We start from the raw sequence: 25,523 nt of genomic DNA on the forward strand, positions 1-25,523 counted from the left end.
GGGCCTTTATTGTTCTAACAAGTCAAGGCAAGTTTATTTCTAAAGCACATTTCAGTAGCAAGACAATTCAAAGTGCTTCACATGAAGGAAAAAATAAAATACATAATAGGCAAAGTACATTACAGTGACATAAAGGTAATAAAAAAATTAAGAGAATAGAACGATGGACAAGAATACGAAAATTGGACTGAAAACGTAACTAATAATGTTTAGATGGCCTAGTCAAAGGCCACTCTAAACAAATATGTTTTTAATCTTGATTTAAAGCAACTTAGGGTTTCGTCGCTTTTCCAGTTTTCTGGGAGTTTATTCCAGATTAGTGGAGCATAAGAACTAAAAGCTGATTCTCCATGTTTGGTTCTGGTTCTGGTTCTGCAGAGTAGATTTGAGCCAGAAGACCTGAGAGGTCTGGGTGGTTGATCCACTGACAACAAGTCTGTAATGTATTTTGGTACTAAGCCATTCAGTGATTTTTAGACTAACAGAAGTATTTTAAAGTCTATTCTCTGAGCTACAGGGAGCCAGTGTAGGGACTTTAGAACCGGGCCGATGTTCTCCACTTTCTTAGTTCTAGTGAGGACGCAGGCAGCAGCGTTCTGGATCAACTGCAGCTGTCTGATCCACTTTTTAGGCAGACCTGTGAAGACACCGTTGCAGTAATCAATTCTACTAAAGATGAACGCATGAATTAGTTTTTCAAGGTCCTGCTGAGACATTAGTCTTTTAATCCTGGAGATGTTCTTTAGGTGATAGAAGGTCGACCTTGTTACTGTCTTTATGTTCCTCTGAAGGTTCAGGTCTGAGTCCATCACTACACCCAGGTTTCCAGCCTGACTGGTGGTTTCTAGCTGTATTAACTGAAGATGTGTGCTAACTTTTAAACACTCTTCCTTTGGTCCGAAGATTATTACTTCAGTTTTGTTTTGATTCAGTTGAAGAAGATTCTGGCCCATCCATGCATTGATGTCTTCTAAGCATTTACCCAGCGCTTGAATGGGTTCATGGTCACCTGGTGACATCGTAACGTATAGCTGTGTGTCGTCTGCATAGTTATGATAACTTACATTGTTGTTTATTAAAATCTGAGTTAGGGGGAGCATGTAGATATTGAATAGGAGGGGCCCTAAGATGGACCCTTGGGGAACGCCACATGTGATTTTTCTGGTCTCTGATGTAAAGTTACCTACTGATACAAAAAAGTCCCTGTCCTTCAAATAAGATTTAAACCAGTTGAGTGCTGTACCAGAAAGGCCGACCCAGTTTTCCAGGCGCTCTAATAAAATGGAGTGATCAACAGTGTCGAATGCTGCACTAAGGTCCAATAATACCAGCACTGTGGTTCTTCCACAGTCTGCATTTATACGGATGTCATTGAACACCTTGACAAGAGCAGTCTCTGTACTGTGGTGAGCAGGAACCTGACTGGAAGACATTGAAGCGGTTGGTCATTGTTAGGAAGTTGTTTAACTGCTGAAATGCAGCTTTTTCAATAATCTTACTGATGAAGAGGAGGTTTGATATAGGCCTGTAGTTCTGTAGTAGCAGCTTGTCCAAGTTGCTCTTTTTCAATAGAGGTTTGATAATTGCTGTTTTTAGGGCCTGGAGGAAAACACCTGACAAAAGGGACGTGTTTATTATTTGTGTTAAATCAGATGTTATTACAGGCAAAACTTCCTGAAGGAAAGCTGTGGGTAAAAGATCGAGACAGCAGGAAGAAGAGCTTAGTTGCTGTACTATTTATTCTAAGTTTTTGTAGTTTATTTTGTAGTGAAATTGGGAAAGTTTGTCAAAATCAGTTCTAGTTGGAGACAACTTTGGTCCTGGAGTTGATGTGGATGTTCTGACTGCCTCTCTGATCTTTTGGGTTTTTTCAGTGAAGAAGTTAACAAATTAATTGCAGGTCCTGGTAGAGTGGAGTTCAGATGCTACAGTTACAGGAGGGTTTGTTAACCTGTCGACCGTGGCAAATAATGCACCAGCATTGTTAATGTTTTTACTGATGATCTCAGAAAAGAAAGATTCCCTTGCATTTTTCAGTTGTAGGTTATATCTGTAGAGTCTCTCTTTATTGATAATATAGTGAACCTGGAGTCCAGTCTTTCTCCACCTGCGTTCAGCTTTTCAACACTCCTTTTATTCACTTCTGACTGGTGGAGAACTTCTCCATGGAGACATTTTCTTCCCAGAAACAACTTTCACTTTAATTGGAGCAATTGAATCAATGATGTCTGAGATTTTAGAATGAAAGTTTTCTACCAGCTCATCTACAGTGTTACAGGGCAAAGTGGAGGTAGAAGAGTAAATCTGGTTAAAGGTTTCAGCAGCACCGTCCTTAAAGATGCGTTTTCTTATCATGTCTCTTTGGTAAACTGAGTCATTGCAGATGATGCTTCAAAAATAACAGAAAAGTGGTCAGATAGAGCAACATCAGTTACAGACACCTTGGAAATGTTTAGACCCTTAGTGATGATCAAGTCCAAAATATGTCCCTGTTTGTGTGTTTGCTGTTTAACATGTTGAGTCAAACCAACATTTCTAAGAGTGTCACATAGATCTATTGGACTTCTGTCTTCAGGATTGTCCATGTGAATGTTGAAGTCTCCCACAATAATTAAACAGTCATAATCAACACATATCACAGATAAAAGCTCATTAAAATCACTGATAAAGTTTGTTTTGGACTTAGGAGGCCTGTAAATATTCAAGAACATGGTTTGGACCGGGCTCTTTACCTGGAGAGCCAAATATTCAAAAGAGTCAAATTTGTCCAGAAATACTTTTTTACACTCTAATAAATCTTTAAACAAAGTGGCCCCTCCACCTTTTCTTTGCTGTCTGCTCTCACAAAGACAATAGTAGTTTGGAGGCGTCGCCTCTATCAGAATGGGAGCTTCATTAAATTCATGTAACCATGTTTCTGTTAAAAACATAACATCAAGATCGTGGTCAGTAATGAAGTCATTGATTAAAAATGATTTTCATGACAGAGATCTAATGTTCAATAAAGCCAGTTTATATGACTTAGTTGCTGATATTAACTCTGTGTCTGGTTGTATCTGACAGTTTATGGCTTTCATTGATAGTTTATTACTGTCTCTTATCCTTTTAGCTTTGTTCTTTCTGTCACGTATAAGCACAGAGATTAGTTAACAGTGATAACAGTAGGTTATCATCCGATAATATACAGTTTTCACGTTAAAGCATAAAACCCGTTTAATTTATAACATCATGGTGGCGGTTCAGATCAGCTGTGCACAAAATGTCTCATCTGTTTCCTGCTTGGATTGAGCCATGGAGATATTCCGTGGTTATTCAGCACCTCGGATAGTATTGTGATAATCATGATCAGATTCTGATCCGATTGATGTGGCAGCATTTCTCATGGATCAAATGGAGAAGCAGGGAAACCTCTGTGGATACAGACTAGACCACCTGAACTGGGTTCAACAGGGTTATGTTGTCACGCAGAGAAATAGACATTCTCCCCTTTTCCACCAAAAACCCCAGGATTTATAGTCCCAGGCTTCGTAAAGTCCAGGTCGCGTTTTGAAACAAATGTACCCGGGTAATTTCACTTTCCTGGGGCTTTACTTTCACAGGTAATTGGTCCTGATCTGGAGATGGTCTTCTCAGCTTTCCCTGAGATTGTTGAAGGGGCAGAGCTTTGTGCAGCGTGGTTTGCCAACAGCAGCTTCAGTGATGGCTACTATACATATTGTTTTTATTCCATTAATTTCTCACAAAAAGTAGTTTTAAGATGTTGTTAAGCAAGAAAGTAGGCCTTAAAACTTCATCTGTGCAGTCAGTTCATCTAGCATGAGCCTCCATTGAAATGTTCCGTCAGAATTTCAGAACAGCAGAGCTCCGCTTACAGGCTGGCTAAGCTAAGCTAAGCGGGCAGCTGGACGGGGACTTATACATTCCCAAGTCAGGTTTACTAAATTGTAAATCTGACCTAGAGGAGTGTGAACTCTTTAATGTTTTTAATTTTTTATTGTTTTATCCAGACAGCTGTGCAGGTGGGGAAACCCCTGTTCCCGGTTTGGATGCAGTTTCCTAGAAGCTCAGTGATGTCCTGCCATCCTCTACTCCAGTGGTTCCCAACCTTTTTTGACTTGTGTACCCCTGAGCCATTTTGAAATACCACAGGTACCCCCTCCAGTGTTTCTCCTAGGATTTGGGTTTTTGATATAGAGATATGCAGGGGTTGGACAATGAAACTGAACCACCTGTCATTTTAGTGTGGGAGGTTTCATGGCTAAATTGGACCAGCCTGGTAACCAGTCTTCACTGATTGCACATTGCACCAGTAAGAGCAGAGTGTGAAGGTTCAATTAGCAGGGTAAGAGCACAGTTTTACTCAAAATATTGAAATGCACACAACATTATGGGTGACATACCAGAGTTCAAAAGAGGACAAATTGTTGGTACTCGTCTTGCTGGCGCATCTGTGACCAAGATAGCAAGTCTTTGTGATGTATCAAGAGCCACGGTATTCAGGGTAATGTCAGCATACCACCAAGAAGGACGAACCACATCCAACAGGATTAACTGTGGACGCAAGAGGAAGCTGTCTGAAAGGGATGTTCGGGTGCTAACCCTGGATTGTATCCAAAAAACATAAAACCACGGCTGCCCAAATCACGGCAGAATTAAATGTGCACCTCAACTCTCCTGTTTCCACCAGAACTGTCCGTTAGGAGCTCCACAGGGTCAATATACACGGCCGGGCTGCTATAGCCAAACCTTTGGTCACTCATGCCAATGCCAAACGTCGGTTTCAATGGTGCAAGGAGCGCACATCTTGGGCTGTGGACAATGTGAAACATGTATTGCTCTCTGATGAGTCCACCTTTACTGTTTTCCCCACATCCAGGAGAGTTACGGTGTGGAGAAGCCCCAAAGAAGCGTACCATCCAGACTGTTGCATGCCCAGAGTGAAGCATGAGGGTGGATCAGTGATGGTTTGGACTGCCATATCATGGCATTCCTTGGCCCAATACTTGTGCTAGATGGTGCGCATCACTGCCAAGGACTACCGAACCATTCTTGAGGACCATGTGCATCCAATGGTTCAAACATTGTATCCTGAAGGCGGTGCCGTGTATCAGGATGACAATGCACCAATACACACAGCAAGACTGGTGAAAGATTGGTTTGATGAACATGAAAGTGTAGTTGAACATCTCCCATGGCCTGCACAGTCACCAGATCTAAATATTATTGAGCCACTTTGGGGTGTTTTGGAGGAGCGAGTCAGGAAACGTTTTCCTCCACCAGTATCACGTAGTGACCTGGCCACTATCCTGCAAGAAGAATGGCTTAAAATCCCTCTGACCACTGTGCAGGACTTGTATATGTCATTCTCAAGACGAATTGATGCTGTATTGGCCGCAAAAGGAGGCCCTACACCATACTAATAAATTATTGTGATCTAAAACCAGGTGTTTTAGTTTCATTGTCCAACCCCTGTATATATATATATATATATATATATCTATAGATATATAAACTCTAATATGTTCTTTGTTCATCTTCTACCTGCTGTATTTATTTCTATATCTTTTTTCTTTATCTTCTTTAATTGTCTCTCCATCTTTTTCAAATCTTTTATCCGTTTCTCTCTCTTTCCATCTTTCCATATTTATCTGTTGTCTTTCTTTATCTATCCATAATATTTACATTTAATTACCAAGCTCAGTCTTCTAGAGCCAGGGAGGATTATTTCACCTCCAACAAACTTAGCTGTTGAAGGTGAAAGAAACAAAAGTTCAGGCGGGCGACCTGGTGGTCGACCCGTAGAGACACAGAGTTCAGGAGGACGGGATGTTGGGAGGTTGGTGACGACTGTGACGGAGTCTAGGAGCCTAGCATAAATTCATGATGAAAGTTTTACAGAAGAGAGTACCCTGCTCAAGTTAAACGGCTGTATATTCTTATTGATTTTAGAACAGATTTAATATCTAAAATTAGGACAAAGAATCTCTCCTTCCATCTTCCTCCAAAAGTTAAACAAATCCGCTTTAATCTTTTTAATGACATCTATTTATCCAATGTTTTTATCAGGTTTAGATTTAAATTTGAAACTCCCAGATGTGCATTCTGTGAGGATGAAGAGTAAGATTCAGATCATCTGTTCTTCATCTGTAGTGCCTCTCAAGACTTGGAGTAGTATGTGTAGATGGCTCCAGGCCCTGGGATTTAAACTGCCACCTCTCACTTTAACAATAACGAAGTTTGCTGTTTATTTTTAAAACTCTAAAATTGAATTCCAACTTAGTGTTGTTGGGAAGTTTTTGGTTCACAGATGTAGATTTTTTTAAAGTCAAGCCAAATTTCATCATTGGGACAATAACTGGAAAAGTGTCTCTTAATTTGGTAATAAAGTAAATCTGCTCAACTTTTTACTTTGATTAACAACTTTAACTTAATATAAGCCTCTTTTTGTTTTTTGAATGCGTTTAATTCAACCTGTGATTTTTTTTTTGGATGGAGAAAATAAACTGAGCATGACAAAGAAACCTAAAAAATGAGCCTGAAGAAGAGGAAGCTGATAATGACTGAATGCTTCACTCCTGGCTTTTATTTTGGAACATTTACACTTCCTGTTTCTGAAAGGAAGTGTGATGGTAGGAAGTCTTTGAAGACATCCTCCTCATGGCTTCATATGAACATTATATCTGATCCTATTAGGTTGTCTTGAAGGAGTTCCCAGAGATGCTTAGCACTTGTTGGCCCTTCTGCCTTCACTCTGCGGTCCAGCTCAACCCAAACCATCTTGATTGGGTTCAGGTCCGGTGACTGTGGAGGCCAGGTCATCTGGCGCAGCACCCCATCACTCTCCTTCTTGGTCAAATAGACCTTACACAGCCTGGAGGTGTGTTTGGGGTCATTGTCCTGTTGAAAAATAAATGATGGTCCAACTAAACCCAAACCAGATGGAATAGCATGCCGCTACAAGATGCTGTGGTAGCCATGCTGGTTCAGTATGCCTTCAATTTTGAATAAATCCCCAACAGTGTCACCAGCAAAGCACCCCCACACCATCACACCTCCTCCTCCATGCTTCACGGTGGGAACAAGGCAGGTCGGGTCCATCCGTTCACCTCTTCTGCGCCACACAAAGACACGGTGGTTGGAACCAAAGATCTCAAACTTGGACTCATCAGACCAAAGCACAGATTTCCACTGGTCTAATGTCCATTCCTTGTGTTCTTTAGCCCAAACAAGTCTCTTCTGCTTGTTGCCTGTCCTCAGCAGTGGTTTCCTAGCAGCTATTTTACCATGAAGGCCTGATTCACACAGTCTCCTCTTAACAGTTGTTCTAGAGATGTGTCTGCTGCTAGAACTCTGTGTGGTATTGACCTGTTCTCTAATCTGAGCTGCTGTTAACCTGCGATTTCTGAGGCTGGTGACTCAGATGAACTTATCGTCCACAGCAGAGGTGACTCTTGGTCTTCCTTTCCTGGGGCGGTCCTCATGTGATCCAGTTTCTTTGTAGCGCTTGATGGTTTTTGCGACTTCACTTGGGGACACTTTCAAAGTTTTCCCAATTGTTCGGACTGACTGACCTTCATTTCTTAAAGTAATGATGGCCACTCGTTTTTCTTCACTTAGCTGCTTTTTTCTTGCCATAATACAAATTCTAACAGTCTATTCAGTAGGACTATCAGCTGTGTACTGTACCATATTTTCAGTTGTTTCATACTCTTTTGTTCAGTATATAATTCCTCATGTGTTAATTCATAGTTTTGATGCCTTCAGTGTGAAGCTACAATATTCATAGTCATGAAAATAAAGAAAACTCTTTGAATGAGAAGGTGTGTCCAAACCTTTGGTCTGTACTGTATATATTTACAATGTACAATATACACATATATAATAAAAAGGTACATTTGCAACATCTGTATGCTGTTGTTTTGTACTCTATTAAATGTTCAACAGAGAAACAGCCTGGAGGAAGAAACTGTCTCTGTGGCGGCTGGTTTTAGTGAACAGTGCTCTGTAGCGCCACCTGAAGGTAAAACTCTGAACAGTTTATGTGCAGGGTGTGTGGGGTCTGCAGAGATGTTAGCTGCTCTTTTCTTGACCCTTGACCTGTATAAGTCCTGGATGGAGGGAAGGTCAGCTCTGATTATTCTCTCTGCAGTCCTGATTATTCGTTGCAGTCTGGACCTGTCCTGTTTGGTGGATGATCCAAACCACACTGAGATGGATGAAGACAGGACAGACTGAATGATGGCAGTGTAGAAGATGACCAGCAGCTCCTGTGGAAGGTTGAACTTCTTGAGTTGCCTCAGGAAGTTCAGTCTCTGCTGGGCCTTCTTTAGAACAGTGTCTATGTGTGAAGACCATCTCAGGTCCTCAGAGATGGTGGTTCCTAGGAACCTGAAGTGGTCCAGGGCCGATACAGTGTTGTTGAGGATGGTGAGGGGGGTGTATGGGGGTGGTGTTCTCCTAAAGTCCACCACCATTTCCACAGTCTTGAGTGGGTTGAGTTCCAGGTAGTTCTGACCGCACCAGTGTACCAGCCGATCCACCTGCTGTCTGTATGCAGACTCATCACCGTCCTGGATCAGTCCAATGACAGTGGTGTCGTCTGCAAACTTCAGGAGTTTCACGGACGAGTCCAATGAGGTGCAGTCATTTGTGTACAGAGAGAAGAGGAGTGGGGATAGAACACACCCCTGGGGGGCACCAGTACTTATTGATCTGGATCGGGAGAAGATGCTCCCCAGTCTCACCTGCTGCGGTCGGTCCATCAGGAAGCTGTTGATCCACTGACAGGTGGAGGCTGGGACGTTGAACTGGGTGAGCTTCTGGTGGAGGATGTCTGGTATGATGGTGTTGAAGGACGAGCTGAAGTCTACAAACAGGATCCTGGCGTACGTCCCTGGACGGTCGAGGTGTTGCAGGATGAAGTGTAGACCTAAGTTAACAGCATCATCTGCCGACTTGTTTGCTCGGTAAGAAAACTCCAGGGGGTCCAGCAGGGGGCCTGTGATGTCTTTCAGGTGCTTCAACACCAGCCGCTCAAAGGATTTCATGACCACAGACGTCAGGACTACAGGCCTGTAGTCATTTAATCCTAGGATGGTGGGTTTCTTGGGAACCGGGATGATGGTGGATCGTTTGAGGCAGGAGGGGACCTCACATTTCTCCAGTGACTTGTTGAAGATCCTTGTGAAGATCGGAGCGAGTTGATTTGCGCAGGCTTTCAGGCATGATGGGGAGATGTTATCAGGTCCTCCAGCTTTCTTTGTTTTCATGCGCTGAAAGAGCTGTTTACATCTTCCTCAGAGATCTTTAGTGCAGGTAGAGGATCTGAACTGTATGGTGGGTGGACATTGGCACCTGAACGTTAGACCCAAGGAGGAACCAGACTAGTGGAGGTCCAGTTCTCCTCATATGTTGGCTGATTTCTTCTGATACTCCCATGATGTCACAGAAGGAGCAGAGCATTCAAGGTGTTCCTCTAGTTAACTCAAAGGGTTAATTAGGCAATCAGAACAGTACAGAGCGATGACATCATCATCTGGGCCCACCCAAAGTGTTAAAAAGGATAGTGATCTTAGTGTATGTAAACGTCTGACTCCTCATCACTATTCCGACATTGAAACAGGAAATGTTTGGTCTGATTTTATGTCAAAGAGAAAAAAAAACTTTTTGGGTCAGTTCTGGTTCTGATCCAGGCTCTCCTCACAGTGGGACAAGTTGGTAAAACCTCCAGATGGAGACGTCCAGGACTCATCCTGATCAACTGAACCTCCTCAGGTGTCTCATTTAGATGTGGAGGAGCAGCCGCTCGGCTATGAGCTCCTCCTAGATGATGGAGCTCCTCTCACCTCAGAGGCAGAGCCCGGCAACGGTTCATTTGAAGCCCATTTCTGCTGGATCCAGTATCTGGTTCTTTCAGCCATGATCCATCTCAGGACCATAGGTGAGCGCTGGAACGTAGATAGAGCGGTGAACCCAGAGCCTCTCCTTTCGTCTCAGCTCCTTCATATTGTCCACCTTACTGCAGATAAAGCTCGGATCCGTCCAACCATGTCCCGTTCCACCCTGCCATCTCTCAGGACCAGGATACTCTCTGAAGTTGAAGCATTTGTTCTGGGATCCTGAGAGGCAGGAGGTACTGTGGTACTGAACATCGGTTTTTATTCTGAGTCCAGCATGGCGTGGACCGGGACCAGGAGATGATTGGACTCTGGCTCTGCTCTGTCCCATCAGGTCAGGTTTTTTAAATCAATGAATCAACTCAAAAGTTTTTTAAAGTCCATTTTATTGGTTCTTTTTCTTATATAAGACCAACTTATCTGTACAGGAATTCACAGGTTAAAGTGACGTTAAAGTGATGGAGCGGTCAGCCGAGCCCAGACTGGTTCTGTCGGCCCAGTTTTCCAACTCAAACACACAAACAGGAAGTGATGTCGCACAATCACCTCATTAAATAAAATGTTAAAGCAGAATTGAGCTAAAACCCACAAACACTTCCTAATCAATACACACATCAGATATGACAGCTGATTGAACTCTGTTGCCACGGAGACAGCAGCCACTATTGATCAAATTGACCAATCGGCTAACAGAACCTTTTCTATAGGAACAGCTGACTCAGGTGATCAATAAACATAAGGACGGCCAAGTTCTGACAGCTGATTGGCTGAATTCTGCAGCACATTAATTGAGACATTTTCATAATGAACTTCTCAGTAACACCTGCAGAGTAATCGGATTACTCTCCCTCTCCTGTGTTGCCATGGAGACAGAATCTATCAAAATGTAACATCTGATTGAAAGGTCACCTCACCTCCTAAGCAATCACAGCATGTCTCAGGTGTAGCAGGTACAGCGGCCTTAATTGTAAACACAGATGATGTTTTGCTGCCTCTGATCGGAGGACTGAGGGGAGGGGACAGTCAGAGGTCAAAGGTCAGGAGTCAAACATCCTGAAAAATATTCCCTGAAAGCTGTCCTGACCTCAGCATGCAGCTGCTGCAAGCTGATTGGTTCAAAGGAGAGGTTCATTAGCAGGTGGTGCCAAGGCTGCAGGTCAGTGAGCGTGGGTGGGGCCAGTCCATGATCACAGGTGCTGCCAGTCGATGGCAACCAACGTCTGATTGGCCTCCTGAGCATGACCTATGACCTCAGCGATGCCATGCTGCCGCCACAGACGCTCGATCTTCATGTAACGCTCCGAACAGAGGTGGAGGGGGTTCCCCCGCCTAGAGGCAAACAAACAAGGTAGTGAAGATGTACACACAGCTTAGGGTTGCTTTGAGAACTATGGATTTAAAATTCATCCATGCATAGTACCTCCGGGATGTTCTGAATCTCTCTAGAATCACCTCTCAAAAAGATGTGGCCAGAAAATCCCCAGAGGGAGGCGCTAAGGAGTCATCTGGATCAGATGATCCTCCTCAGCTGACTCCGTGGATGTGGAGGAGCAGCAGCTCTACTCCAAACTGGCCTTCACCTCATCTCCAGGGGTTTGGACCAAATTCTGCGCAGGAACCACAGAACGTATTTAAAATGGGTGCGGCCCATTCAGCACCAGCCGAGGTATCTCCACCTGCTGCGCTTCTACTCAGATTTTTACGGCTGTTTTAAGTCCAGCCAGACACTGGATCATCTACAATGAAATCCTTTTTTCTTCTCCAGTGTCATCAGGATATTATTCAGCACTAAATTACATCCTGGACCGTTTTCTTCCACGTGTCCATTCTCAGCGGTTCAGGAATATCGCGTGGAGAAGCTGGTTGCCTGCAAGAGTCGGGACAGCCCACCTGAGAAGCCCAACACAGAGGAACACCTCAACCATCTATTTAATCACTTTACTTTTGTCAAATAATAAAGTCTGACCCTAACTGCAGTCGCAGGTATTCAGGCTGCCTTCAACCTGCTGCACTTCAGTGGAAGCAAAATATAAAACCAGGCTCCATTTCTGTCATTAACAGTTTGGTTTGGTTGATTTTGTTCCACAGTTGGTGCTCCTGGTTAAGTGTTTTAGTGTCCATATGTTCTGATTTGTCTCTGGCCAGGTCCAGGTCCAGGTCCACCTTCAGAGTAACCAAATGAGCCATTAAGGGATGGACTGATTTACTTCTGATGTTTCCTCAGTAAATGGGATTCTTGTTGAAATGGTGGGAAGAACATAGTGTTAATGTTAAACATATTATTCATATCAGAGATCGGTACCTGTGGAAAATATTGTTGCTGGCTTGTAGAAGTAATACCGACCCGAACCACCAAGCCTTACTGAGTGAATGGATCAGGTTCATGAAATCCTGCTCCAGCTCCTGGGAAGACGCTACGCACTAGTCTCTGAAAGAAGATGCTTTAGATACGTTCACTTTACTCTTCAGGCTTGTGAAAGAGGACAACCTGCTAACTTTGTTCTGGTGTTTGTCTTTCTCTCCCTAGCAGCTTCTGGTTCCTGCTTTAGAGGAACCACCTGAAGGTTCCTCCAGATGATATTGGAGGTTTTTTTACCGACGCAGGAAGAGATGAAACATTTCAGTTACCATGACAACCAGGTATCCCACAGTAAACCCAAAGACGTACTTGAGGCCTTGGTCCGTTTCTCCGTAGTCGTCCAGGTATGGCGGAGGATAGAAACAGCCCTTAGTTTTACCTGCAACAAACAACACCTGACTCTCTCTGACCCTGCGCACACACACACACACACACACACACACACACACAGCTTTTACTGCTGTAGGCTGAACCCATGAGCATGTAAAATCATACCACACACAGAGGCAGGTGTGTTACCTGAGGAAGAGGCCGACGCCCGCTCCACAGGTGAAGGTGTGGGCGGTGCAGGCTCCGACGTCCTCTCCATCCACCTCCGTCTGACAGCAGTAGCTCTGAGAGCACAGCATGCAGCCGCAGACCAGACACAGAGTGGGAGCACGGGACTTATCCCCACCTGAGCGCGGACACCTGCACAGGTAACACAGGTAGCATCAGCGGCAACGAACTGACATGGCATTAACCCTGAAGGAGCCAGAAAGATGCAGGAAGACTGAGGGGGTTTTCATCAAACTGGTTCCAGTGCTAAACTGATGCTAGAGCTCACCGGTACTATCCCAGAACCAGTTTGCTGCTGGACCAGAGGAAAGAACCATCAGGAGCTGGAGGTGAGGTCACAGGGAACAGCCAATCAAAACGCTGTAAGCGCCATGTTCAAACAGTGTTTGACCGTCCTGATCAGCTGATATCTGATCAGGTGGGTGCAACCTGTGTCCCATTTAAGTTCTGCATCAAAACCTGTTTTCAGGATCCATCTTTTTTTCGGACCTGTTCTGCTTAAATGTGTCTCCAGCTGTGGGCTCGAGCCTGGACCGGAACCACCATGGAGCTCGACATGTCTGCCCGAAACAAACGAGAAACCTGCTTCAGGAGCAAAGGCTTTATGCTAATTTCTTGCTTCATGGGCGAAGTATTTTGATCACAGCAATAAATAAGAAATATTCCAGCAGCCACTGAATCCATAAACAAGCAAACCAATTTAGGGGTCAAGTTCATGTAGTTTAAGACCTAATAAGGAAGGATGTTTTCAGGAAACCCAGCCAGCACCGCTGCTTGATTTGAACAATGCTAATAAACTAATGAGGTGATATTACAGCTTCTGGCAGATGTGATAGATACGGTTACATTGTCTCCATGCTCTATGATCCTTCATGTTTATGCTTATTTCCAGAACCAGATTAGAACTGGCTCTAGAACTACCCCTGGTTAAGAACCGGACCTTCCTTGGTGGAAACGCCCCAGACCTAACCTGCAGAGGGCCACCTGAGAACAGGTAAGAGGAGCTGGATTCAGGCGACCGGAGAGGTTACACCTTTTTTATGCCTACATTAAACCACCTGAAATTCTGTGGCATCACATATAAATACATTCTGTGATATACACAGATTCAACTCTGTTTCAGCATTCAAATCAGAAGGTCCTGATCCGGTATTGATCAGCTATAGATCAGTCTGGGTTGTTCAGTTGGCCCTCCACCCTGAGACGGTGTGTACTGACGTGAAACTGGATGCCTGGTTGATCAGGATGCTGTAATCTTCTGGCAGGTTGATCAGTCTGTTCGACTCTCTGGGGAATTGTACCAAGACTCCACCCCCCTGTAGCATCTGTCCCACACCTGGATGGCAGCACCACCTGGACCAACACACAGAGGAGAATCACAAACTGCAGCCATTGTCATCAAAGTGATGGTAAAAATGATCGGACGATAAGCTAAGTTCTTTCTTAATAATTGCATTTGTTAAAATAAATGTGTTGTCATATCATCATATCATATGATATATCATATATCACAGCATACCATATCATGATATATTATCTGTCATAGCTCACATATAAAGACTTGAGAAATTCACAGGTATGTTGGCTTCAGCCGAGTACAGGTGAGTACAGGTGTGTTACCTGTAAATAAGTGGCTCCAGCAGTGGCCGGTGGCTCTGGTAAAGCAGCAGCAGGTTGGAGGGCAAACTGAGGTAGCTGCAAAGCGCCTCCCATTGACCAGGTCCTGTACCTTCAACCAAGAATACACAGTTCAAGCATAGTTCTCACGAGTTGAGCTGTTGAGTCTTTGCTGTTGTTATTACCAAGCAGGTCAGCAGGGGGCACTGAAGAGTTTAGGTAATGGAAGAAGAGGGCAGTGGTTCGGAGGAATGGCAGGATGCCTACTTTAACATATCTCCACAGCTGCCACCCAGAGGACACTTCAGGTAATGCACTGATCAACACAGACAGGTTGAAACTAACATCAAAATTATCAATCAATATAATTTACACCTAATCTGATCCACCATCACACCTGCCCAGGTGTTCCCTCAGGGTGCTGTAAAGCTGAAAGGTGAGCTGCTCCTCCTCTGATTCTTCACCATCCTGATCCATAGACAGCTCCTCTGAGGACAGACAGGTAAGGGGCACATGGGTCATAAACTGACACATCACAGAGCTGCCTTCAGTCTCTTTGTGTTTGTCCCACCTATTGTGAAGGTGAGCAGGATCTGAACCAGGTGAGCCACAGTGACCACATGAAGCAGGTGAAGATGGGCTGAATCCACAGAGCTTCGTCCTGATTGGTCCAGACTACGAAGTGAGCTATAGGATAACACACTATATACCTGCAGAGAGAAGAACAATAAGTTACCTTGAGGCACACTGGTCAGACTGGATTTAAACTGGACTCCAGCTGACTCACCAGCAGGTGAAACATGTCAGTGTTGAGGATACAGGGAGTACCTTCCACCTGCGAGTCCGGAACCAGAACTGGATCACAAAGCAAACAAACCAGTTAGTGGTAGAAACTGACTGTTGTTTGACGTTTCTGTGTGTGGGTTTACCTGCAAGCAGTCTGATGAAATGACTGTGAACGGTTCTTATAGGAGCTGAAGTCCAGCAGGCTGAACTGAATCTGGTCAGAGAACTCAGACAGTCATCCTGAAAAACATCACAAACAGATATGACCATGAACTACACGGTGTAATACCACCGATGGCCACTTGGAGCACCAAAGGCCTTTCCTTATCAGATGATCTAACCTGACGGCAAGGTAAACTTCCAAACAATGGCTTCTTCTCATCCATCAGTAGGCGCTCTGCAAAAAACAACGACAGGATAAAGGAGATGAGATCTGCCACTGGATCAATGCACCTGTCCTAACAAGAAGGTCCACCTGTCAGCTCAGTGCTCGCTTCAGGATGACAGGTCAGGAACTTCGCTGAAGGATCTGTTTCCAGCACTTCTACTGGAACTTACAATGTTGGAGCTTCTGAAGACAATTTATGGCAATGACACCACTCAAGATATGGAGTCTCAGAATGAAGCTGGGGGCTTTTCTGGAGGTGTCAGCTAGAGGGAGACGACAGATGGTGCAGATCGCACCATGACTGACGGAGGCTTTTATCAAGCAGATGTTGACGTTTGTTCTCCGGAGGCCACCAGACAGACCCGGCCAACCAGTGGACATGGACTGGACAAGGAGGTTAGCTTAAATGAATCTTTGTATGGCGGCTCACATATTGTGCTTCTCTGTAACCACTCAGAGATCGGGTCAAGCAGGGTCACTCTGAACGCTGCTTTGATTCTGATGACTCTTCGATGAGAGGCACCAGAATAATTTTACACCGAACGTCCACATCAGAGTTTTACCTGTGTGAGAAGTTCCACTTTCTGAACAGTTTTAGTGGTTCTAATTACTGGACTACAAGAGAGCCTGTAGCTGAAATATGGTGAGGGTGGACACCTTCGTCCTTCACAGAACATCACACTGCAGGTCCCAATGAGGAGAGTCTCCGAGCGCGTGGGTGAGGAGATACGGCCTGGAGGCCTCCTAATGTCAGATGTCTCCTGGCTAAAGGTCTAACAGGGAACCTTTTATTAAATGGGTTGAATAAAATGTAAAAGAAACCTTTCGGAGAGGCTTCACAGAGATGTTCTCTGCTCGTGTTTAGGTTCTCCAGAATGATCTGATTAATCAGGACAGATTTGTGATGTCATGAGAAGACAGAAGAAATCTCTGGGCCACTGGGGCCAAGTACAACTCAGGAGCACTCACATTCTAAATCCTGGTAAGGGTGTACCTGTCAGGTGTGTCCGTACCTATACTCTGCATGGTGTAGGCGCAGGTGGACCAGCTCAACACCGGGACTCTTGGGTCCTGCTCATTTGGGTTCACTTTTAAGCCCACCTTGTAGGCCGACATGCTGAAGGTGTTCATCATCTCAATGACACTGCTGGAAAATGGAGTCCTGTGGGAGGAAGTGACATCACTGTTGGCCTCATTAACACCAACTTCTGCCCCACCCCTTCGAGTTGTTCCAGTGCTCAAACTTACGGGGGAATAAAGTTAACTCTGAATCCGTCAGGAACAACTGGCTCCACCTCCTGTGCTGCACCTGCAACACACACACCCCACCTGAATACCTGACAACACACATAAGCATATGCCTCTGCTCTCTGACAGGTGACTGACCATGTGACTGTTTCCTGTGGGTGGAGTTTAGCACTGCGATCTGCTGACTGGTTCTCTTTAGCCACGCCTCTAGAGAGGGATGGTCCACACTGAGGAGACAAAATAACCTGTCAGGTAACTCCAGGACCAATGCGTGTAGCTGAGGTCAGGTGTGTGACCCAGCTGTGTGTGCAGGTACCTGCGATCAGGTGAGGGGGTGTGTGGCAGCAGAGGGATCACAGTGTTGCTCAGACACTCGCACAGCGGACACAGAAACTCTCCGTTCTCCACGTCGTAGCTGGTGTGACCTCTCAGACGCTGCTGACGTCTCTGCTCTTTCTGCTGGACCGCTTCAAAGTACCTGAATAAACACAGGTGCAGTGTGGTCAGTGTAGTCCTGTGAGCTGCTCATTGGATAGAGTAAGCTGCAGGGTATTACCTCTGCCAGCAAGTGGCATGCATTATATGTCCACAACTAGCCGTATGGATCCCCATTGAGAGGTCAGGGTGCATGAACAGAGGGCCGTGATGTTCTGGAACAAAATCATACATCTTCAGCAACAACAAATCACTGACAGGACATATTCGAAACTGGACTGTAGAGCATGGCTGAAGCCACCTGGGTCAGGAAAGCTGCGGCTGCGATTTTTTGATAAAACGGTGGATCTCTGGGTGAAGGCTGCCAGCACCATCGCTCTACCAAGACCCCTGACCTCCTGCTCCTCTTGACATAGGATGCAGGTAACCAGCTGACGGCGATCAGCCACATCCACCCTCTTTGGACCAACACATATCTGAGAGGCACAGGTGAGCTCTGAACTGGAAGGACTGGAAGAGAGAAGATGAATACTTTTCAGTGAGTACCAGAGAAGATGGAAAGGAACACTGGGAAAATATCGAAATGTGTTCCAAGTATGTGCAGATATGAACAGGTGTAATGTGTGAGCAGGTATGAGCAAGAATACACTCATGTACAGGTCCTTCTCAAAATATTAGCATATTGTGATAAAGTTCATTATTTTCCATAATGTCATGGTGAAAATTTAACATTCATATATTTTAGATTCATTGCACACTAACTGAAATATTTCAGGTCTTTTATTGTCTTAATACGGATGATTTTGGCATACAGCTCATGAAAACCCAAAATTCCTATCTCACAAAATTAGCATATTTCATCCGACCAATAAAAGAAAAGTGTTTTTAATACAAAAAACGTCAACCTTCAAATAATCATGTACAGTTATGCACTCAATACTTGGTCAGGAATCCTTTGGCAGAAATGACTGCTTCAATGCGGCGTGGCATGGAGGCAATCAGCCTGTGGCACTGCTGAGGTCTTATGGAGGCCCAGGATGCTTCGATAGCGGCCTTTAGCTCATCCAGAGTGTTGGGTCTTGAGTCTCTCAACGTTCTCTTCACAATATCCCACAGATTCTCTATGGGGTTCAGGTCAGGAGAGTTGGCAGGCCAATTGAGCACAGTGATACCATGGTCAGTAAACCATTTACCAGTGGTTTTGGCACTGTGAGCAGGTGCCAGGTCGTGCTGAAAAATGAAATCTTCATCTCCATAAAGCTTTTCAGCAGATGGAAGCATGAAGTGCTCCAAAATCTCCTGATAGCTAGCTGCATTGACCCTGCCCTTGATAAAACACAGTGGACCAACACCAGCAGCTGACACGGCACCCCAGACCATCACTGACTGTGGGTACTTGACACTGGACTTCTGGCATTTCCTTCTCCCCAGTCTTCCTCCAGACTCTGGCACCTTGATTTCTGAATGACATGCAGAATTTGCTTTCATCCAAAAAAAGTACTTTGGACCACTGAGCCACAGTCCAGTGCTGCTTCTCTGTAGCCCAGGTCAGGCGCTTCTGCCGCTGTTTCTGGTTCAAAAGTGGCTTGACCTGGGGAATGCGGCACCTGTAGCCCATTTCCTGCACACGCCTGTGCACGGTGGCTCTGGATGTTTCTACTCCAGACTCAGTCCACTGCTTCCGCAGGTCCCCCAAGGTCTGGAATCGGCCCTTCTCCACAATCTTCCTCAGGGTCCGGTCACCTCTTCTCGTTGTGCAGCGTTTTCTGCCACACTTTTTCCTTCCCACAGACTTCCCACTGAGGTGCCTTGATACAGCACTCTGGGAACAGCCTATTCGTTCAGAAATGTCTTTCTGTGTCTTACCCTCTTGCTTGAGGGTGTCAATAGTGGCCTTCTGGACAGCAGTCAGGTCGGCAGTCTTACCCATGATTGGGGTTTTGAGTGATGAACCAGGCTGGGAGTTTTAAAGGCCTCAGGAATCTTTTGCAGGTGTTTAGAGTTAACTCGTTGATTCAGATGATTAGGTTCATAGCTCGTTTAGAGACCCTTTTAATGATATGCTAATTTTGTGAGATAGGAATTTTGGGTTTTCATGAGATGTATGCCAAAATCATCCGTATTAAGACAATAAAAGACCTGAAATATTTCAGTTAGTGTGCAATGAATCTAAAATATATGAATGTTACATTTTCATCATGACATTATGGAAAATAATGAACTTTATCACAATATGCTAATATTTTGAGAAGGACCTGTATAATGGTGTGAGCCAGAGCAAAAAGATGGGATCAGGTGTGTGGAGATGTACCTGTGCTCTGCAGCAGATGTGGAAGCCTCCAGCTCCTCCATGCTCTGCTGAAACAGCTCTTTGTTCTCATTGATGAAGTGTTTCTGCATCTCAGACATTTGGGCCATGATCTTCTCCCTGCGGAGACGGGCCATCTCAGCTTTCCTCTTCCTCTCTGCCTTGTCTTTGTCCCTCACCGTCTGCAGAAAATGGCACCGCCCAACAATCACCTTAATCAGTCAGAACATCTCATCGGCTTCAGTAAGACAGGATGTTCTCTGAAGGTCTTACCTCCTCTAGTCCTGGCTCCTGGTTAATGTTGATGCTGGAGCTGGATGATGTTCGTTCTCGCATCATTTTGATGTTTCCAACCATCTGCACACCAACACCACCACAAACATTAGGGTTGAAACAACAAATGATCACAGAGCAGAAACACTGAAGCTTAAAACCAGAAAAAATTAAACAAAGTGACACCAGCAGGTACCTTGAGAATCCAGGTGATCATGTCTTTGTGGACCTCCAGATGAGGAGCATTCTGTAGACTTTCTAACAGAGCCAGGACACTTCCTGAGGTGCTGGGAGCTTCACCTGGACCTGAACACGTGATACGACAGTCATGTTCATAGATACCTGAATACCAGCGTAAAGTGAATGAATGCATGTACTGACGTGTGATCTTGCTGCTGTATTTTAAGGTAACGTCATCGTCTCCACTGCTGTTCTCCAGCTGCTGCTGCTCCTCCAGCAGAGCCATACCCACCAGGTGGAGCACCTACAGGTGTGGAAACAACACACTTGTCAGTCGGATAAAGCTCGTGCAGCACCTGAGATGACTGACAGGTTCTGCTACAGTCATCAGAGCTCACCCTCTGCAGCATGGACTCGGTCCAGCCGCCTCCGCTTGGCTCCACAGCCCACTGGAGGACAGCGCCCTCTACAGCCAGCAGCACGTCACACTGCAGCACGTTCACCAGACTGCCGAAAAGTGGACAGAGAAGGGGAGGGAGGGGCGGGGGCAGGGCTATAAAATGCACATGCATGTTACCATGGTGACCAGGTGAGTCACTGAACAGGACTGATGTCACTGGAAGCTGCGTTCACCTGTGTCCTCGGCGTTCTGTCTCCTCAGCTTCCTCTGAGCCTCCTCAGCCTGAAAAAATAACCCGGTCACCATAACAATATACATCACCACCTGAGCAATACCCTGGGTTCTGATCCAATTACCTTGGACTGATCTGCTCTGCTATAGTGATGGAAGTAAAGGTTGAAGTGTTTGTTCCACTCAGGACGCAGCTCATACAGGCCCCGCCCCGTCACACCTGGCTTCCTGTTAACACAGAACAACACCACTGCTAGCGCCGACGGCTTTTCATAATCCGAATGTTATCAGATGGATGGCTAAGAAACATCAGACTGACTTGAACGATGCAACGCTGTCGATGACTCTCTCTAGACCAGTCTCCCTATTGCCCTGAAAGACAACAACAGCCCCAGAGTATTCAGGTAATAGGACAGGTACACAGAGACAGGTAGACTGACAGGCAATCAGGTGAACAGAGACGTCTCTTACGTTCTCAGGCAGAGCTTTGACCAGCTCACTGTGAGCCATGGGTCTGATGGAGAGCTGGTGGAGGATTTCTCTCCTGACCTCATCGAGTGGCTCCACCTGGCCGATGCCAGGAACATAACGCTCACCTGGAAGGCACAAACACACTGCAGATAACCTCACCTGCAGAAGCCACACCTGTTGGCTGACCTTCGGTTTTTAGACTCACCCACAACCATGATGATGAGGTGCAGCATCTCTTCTATCAGGGTGTTCTGCTGGGCCACGTCCTGCGGCGTATTGAACATCAAATCATCTGAACGGTTCTGATGTCAGCTTCAGCAGATTATGAGGACATGGACAGACTGGGTTCTAACCTTATTGGCCTCTCTGTATCTCTTCCTGATGTCTACCGAACTGAAGATGTGGAAGAGCTCAAATCGGTTCAAAACGATCATAAGGAAGTGGTTTGGATCCATCATGGAGGCCCCCACCTGCAGCAATATACCACCAGCTGTCAGTGGAATCACAACAGAACAACCAGAGCTGATTGGAACCTGCAGCAGAGTCCAGAGTGTGTACCTGCAGCATGATGACGTCCTTGTCGAACATCTCCACTCTGCACTTGACGTTGTGGTAATAATAGATCTGGAACACAGGAGACATCATCAGGTGTTCCCTGCTGGCTGAGCTTCTGCAGATCTGAAGTTCTGGTCCAAGCAGAAACACTCACCTGGTTTATAAGTGAGAAACCGTTCCTCCTCCACATCCCAGCATGCACCTGTGCACAGAGCACGAGGCAGCGCAGGGGGAGCTCTATCAGGAGGTGGGGGCTGAGCTCTCCCTGAGGAAGTAGAGACAGGTAATCAAGTCATGTGACTGGTCAGAGTCAGTCAGCTGATCATCTGAGTCAGAGGCTGTTCCACCTCACAGCATCAATAACTGATCATGAGATTAACAAGGGTCCATGTTACTGACCAGTGGCAGCTGCTCGGGGAAGCGAGATGCCACCTCCGTCCTGCTGAGAAGAACGTGGAGCCCTAAGAGGAAAACACACCCAGCGTAAAGAAGCCTGCAGCAGACAACATGGATGTTCTTCTGCATATGCCTGATTACCTGCAAGCAGCCTGCACACGGGCAGGTGGATGGACACCTTCTCCTGAGACACCTGGTACCTGAACGTGTCCACGGAGTGACCTGCCAGGCTCAAGCTGAGAGGCTGCTCGCCGTCAGACAGGCCATCTTGGCACTGATTGAGCATACTCAGACACTTCTTGTATGCCTCGATCAGCACACGCTCCTTAAAACCCAAACAGAACGATCAAATGATCAATCCATCCAGAACAAGAGAGTAACAACATGAGGTGCTAACACATAACCATGCCATCCCCAGCCCACAGGGCCAATCATCTAACAAACATCCGACCAATGACAACAGACTGTATGTTAGGCGTTATCTGCAGCATCAGGTAAGGTATATGTCGGGGATCAGATGTTGTAACATATGCAAGCTGCAGGCTCACGTCAGTGCAGCACCACTCCTGGATCATGGAGATTATGTGGGTCAGTTTCATCTGCAGGGTGAATGCTGCCTCCCACTCAGGCTCCATCTCGATGTGCTGGCCCACTTGTCTCACCACGGGGTCCATACCCTGTCACAGACACCCAGACAGGTGAAAAAAGACAGAAAGTGCTGGACCTGAGCAGGTAAATGATCACTGTGAGTCCAAGTTACCTGCATACACCTCAGCAGGTCCAGAAATGCATCAAAGCCATCCAGAAACTTAAGTCTGAGCTGGTCACACCACTCAGGAGGAGGACTGATCAGGACGTACCTGCTGACACAACACATTTGGTTTAACTGGGAGAACCGCTCTGGTACCTGGAACTGGACTCTAACTGATCCTCACTTGAGGTCTCCGATGAGGCTCTGGACCCTCCCAAACTTGAAGGCTTGCTGGGCGGTATAGCGGTCAAACTGGAAGCGTCCCTGAGGGTCTCTATGACGAAGGTGGTCCACAAAGGTTCTGATGATTGTCATCATCAGGTTTTCCTCCACCATTAGCATACGGGCCTGCAGTGCACAGACAGAGTTGTGTTTCTGGATTGGGCCATAAGGTTCAGTTGGCCAAGTCCGACCAAAGCTATAATTGTAGCTGGACTTCCAGTTCCTGACATAACCCTGGGCAGAAAATGTCCCAGATATCTTATCTGAAAACGTAGAACGAACAGGTTCCACTTCCTGATTCCAGGCAGTGAACAGGTTCCTGATTCCAGACTGTGAACAGGTTCCGGTTCCAGGCTGTAAACAGGTTCCTGATTCCAGGCTGTGAACTGGTTCCTGATTCCAGGCTGTAAACAGGTTCCTGATTCCAGGCTGTAAACAGGTTCCTGATTCCAGACTGTGAACTGGTTCCTGATTCCAGGCTGTAAACAGGTTCCTGATTCCAGGCTGTAAACAGGTTCCTGATTCCAGGCTGTAAACAGGTTCCTGATTCCAGGCTGTGAACGGGTTCCTGATTCCAGACTGTGAACTGGTTCCTAATTCCAGGCTGTAAACAGGTTCCTGATTCCAGGCTGTAAACAGGTTCCTGATTCCAGACTGTGAACTGGTTCCTGATTCCAGGCTGTAAACAGGTTCCTGATTCCAGGCTGTAAACAGGTTCCTGATTCCAGGCTGTAAACAGGTTCCTGATTCCAGGCTGTGAACAGATTCCTGATTCCAGACTGTGAACTGGTTCCTGATTCCAGACTGTGAACTGGTTCCTGATTCCAGACTGTGAACAGGTTCCTGATTCCAGGCTGTGAACAGGTTCCTGATTCCAGGCTGTGAACAGGTTCCTGATTCCAGGCTGTGAACAGGTTCCTGATTCCAGGCTGTGAACAGGTTCCTGATTCCAGGCTGTGAACAGGTTCCTGATTCCAGGCTGTGAACAGGTTCCTGATTCCAGGCTGTGAACTGGTTCCTGATTCCAGACTGTAAACAGGTTCCTGATTCCAGGCTGTGAACTGGTTCCTAATTCCAGGCTGTAAACAGGTTCCTGATTCCAGGCTGTGAACAGGTTCCTGATTCCAGACTGTAAACAGATTCCTGATTCCAGGCTGTGAACAGGTTCCTGATTCCAGGCTGTGAACAGGTTCCTGATTCCAGGCTGTGAACAGGTTCCTGATTCCAGGCTGTGAACAGGTTCCTGATTCCAGGCTGTGAACAGGTTCCTGATTCCAGGCTGTGAACAGGTTCCTGATTCCAGACTGTGAACTGGTTCCTGATTCCAGTCTGTGAACAGGTTCCTGATTCCAGACGGTGAACTGGTTCCTGATTCCAGACTGTGAACTGGTTCCTGATTCCAGACTGTGAACAGGTTCCGGTTTCAGACTGTGAACAGGTTCCTGATTCCAGACTGTGAACTGGTTCCTGATTCCAGACTGTAAACAGGTTCCTGATTCCAGACTGTAAACAGGTTCCTGATTCCAGACTGTGAACTGGTTCCTGATTCCAGACTGTGAACAGGTTCCTGATTCCAGACTGTGAACAGGTTCCTGATTCCAGACTGTAAACAGGTTCCTGATTCCAGGCTGTAAACAGGTTCCTGATTCCAGGCTGTAAACAGGTTCCTGATTCCAGACTGTAAACAGGTTCCTGATTCCAGACTGTAAACAGGTTCCTGATTCCAGGCTGTAAACAGGTTCCTGATTCCAGGCTGTGAACAGGTTCCTGATTCCAGGCTGTGAACTGGTTCCTGATTCCAGGCTGTAAACAGGTTCCTGATTCCAGGCTGTGAACAGGTTCCGGTGTCTGCAACATGTTGCAATCCATGGGGGTCCAGCCATAGATTACAATATTTAAAGGCTCTTTTCTGGAATTTCAAAATAAATCACAGTAACCTACTTCCAGCTCAGCCAGGAACAGAAGTAACAGTGGACTTCCCGTAGTGTCACTGTCTGTATAAAAACCCCGCATTCCAACAAACAGACCTTTTTCCATGCAAATTCCATAGGGGAAAAGAACAGGAGTGGCACGCTTATGTCCCCTAGCTGGCAAGCAGACATAACTCTTCAAACTGGATCCAAGAATGTCATACGATCACATGCAACAAAGGTAAGTAATGAGTTGCTGTTCGAGTATCCGGCATTCATTCATTTAAAGAGTTTAATGAGACAAGCTTGACTTGGCTTTTCTTCTGAGGTTTCCAGAAGCAGCCCTAATTGAAGCGGATTTAACCTCATGGCCTGGAAAAGAGGGTCTGGACCGCATCGCACGGCTTCCTGCTTGTACATCCAGGTAGCGACAGTTACCCCGCCGCATCGCGGCCACTTGAGGAGCCAAACGTGCCTTTGTTGTACGGTTCAGCCAGGCCAGCTAAAAGCCCTTTGCCATGACTAAGAAGGTTAGCTGC

General features: G+C 45.9%; 1 protein-coding gene across 5 annotated transcripts in view; it reads right to left on the reverse strand.

Moving 5' to 3' along the window:
- Positions 1–10,249: 10,249 nt before the first annotated feature.
- ubr2 (ubiquitin protein ligase E3 component n-recognin 2) overlaps positions 10,250–25,523 on the reverse strand; it is a 37,741-nt gene continuing 22,467 nt past the window's right edge. For 3 of the 5 annotated variants that reach the window (XM_047351409.1, XM_047351404.1, XM_047351405.1), the window contains 35 exons: positions 23,037–23,200; positions 22,862–22,964; positions 22,650–22,778; positions 22,243–22,426; positions 22,105–22,166; positions 21,860–21,970; positions 21,709–21,774; positions 21,504–21,620; positions 21,356–21,416; positions 21,151–21,275; positions 20,999–21,051; positions 20,805–20,907; positions 20,682–20,730; positions 20,447–20,601; positions 20,250–20,352; positions 20,065–20,174; positions 19,869–19,952; positions 19,599–19,777; positions 17,589–17,797; positions 17,409–17,502; positions 17,169–17,330; positions 16,991–17,079; positions 16,853–16,913; positions 16,618–16,766; positions 15,558–15,613; positions 15,360–15,456; positions 15,218–15,285; positions 15,002–15,140; positions 14,828–14,918; positions 14,616–14,746; positions 14,434–14,542; positions 14,032–14,166; positions 12,775–12,945; positions 12,565–12,666; positions 10,250–11,225 (listed from right to left, as the gene is read on the reverse strand). In XM_047351409.1, the coding sequence (XP_047207365.1) occupies positions 11,084–11,225; positions 12,565–12,666; positions 12,775–12,945; positions 14,032–14,166; positions 14,434–14,542; positions 14,616–14,746; positions 14,828–14,918; positions 15,002–15,140; positions 15,218–15,285; positions 15,360–15,456; positions 15,558–15,613; positions 16,618–16,766; positions 16,853–16,913; positions 16,991–17,079; positions 17,169–17,330; positions 17,409–17,502; positions 17,589–17,797; positions 19,599–19,777; positions 19,869–19,952; positions 20,065–20,174; positions 20,250–20,352; positions 20,447–20,601; positions 20,682–20,730; positions 20,805–20,907; positions 20,999–21,051; positions 21,151–21,275; positions 21,356–21,416; positions 21,504–21,620; positions 21,709–21,774; positions 21,860–21,970; positions 22,105–22,166; positions 22,243–22,426; positions 22,650–22,778; positions 22,862–22,964; positions 23,037–23,200 (3,963 nt within the window). In that variant the 3' untranslated portion in view covers positions 10,250–11,083. The remainder of the gene's footprint in view (positions 11,226–12,564; positions 12,667–12,774; positions 12,946–14,031; positions 14,167–14,433; positions 14,543–14,615; positions 14,747–14,827; positions 14,919–15,001; positions 15,141–15,217; positions 15,286–15,359; positions 15,457–15,557; positions 15,614–16,617; positions 16,767–16,852; positions 16,914–16,990; positions 17,080–17,168; positions 17,331–17,408; positions 17,503–17,588; positions 17,798–19,598; positions 19,778–19,868; positions 19,953–20,064; positions 20,175–20,249; positions 20,353–20,446; positions 20,602–20,681; positions 20,731–20,804; positions 20,908–20,998; positions 21,052–21,150; positions 21,276–21,355; positions 21,417–21,503; positions 21,621–21,708; positions 21,775–21,859; positions 21,971–22,104; positions 22,167–22,242; positions 22,427–22,649; positions 22,779–22,861; positions 22,965–23,036; positions 23,201–25,523) is intronic. The other 2 variants (XM_047351407.1, XM_047351408.1) reach the window with 1 other exon arrangement.

The sequence above is a fragment of the Girardinichthys multiradiatus genome, chromosome 22, assembly GCF_021462225.1.
Source record: "Girardinichthys multiradiatus isolate DD_20200921_A chromosome 22, DD_fGirMul_XY1, whole genome shotgun sequence".
NCBI lineage: Eukaryota > Metazoa > Chordata > Actinopteri > Cyprinodontiformes > Goodeidae > Girardinichthys > Girardinichthys multiradiatus.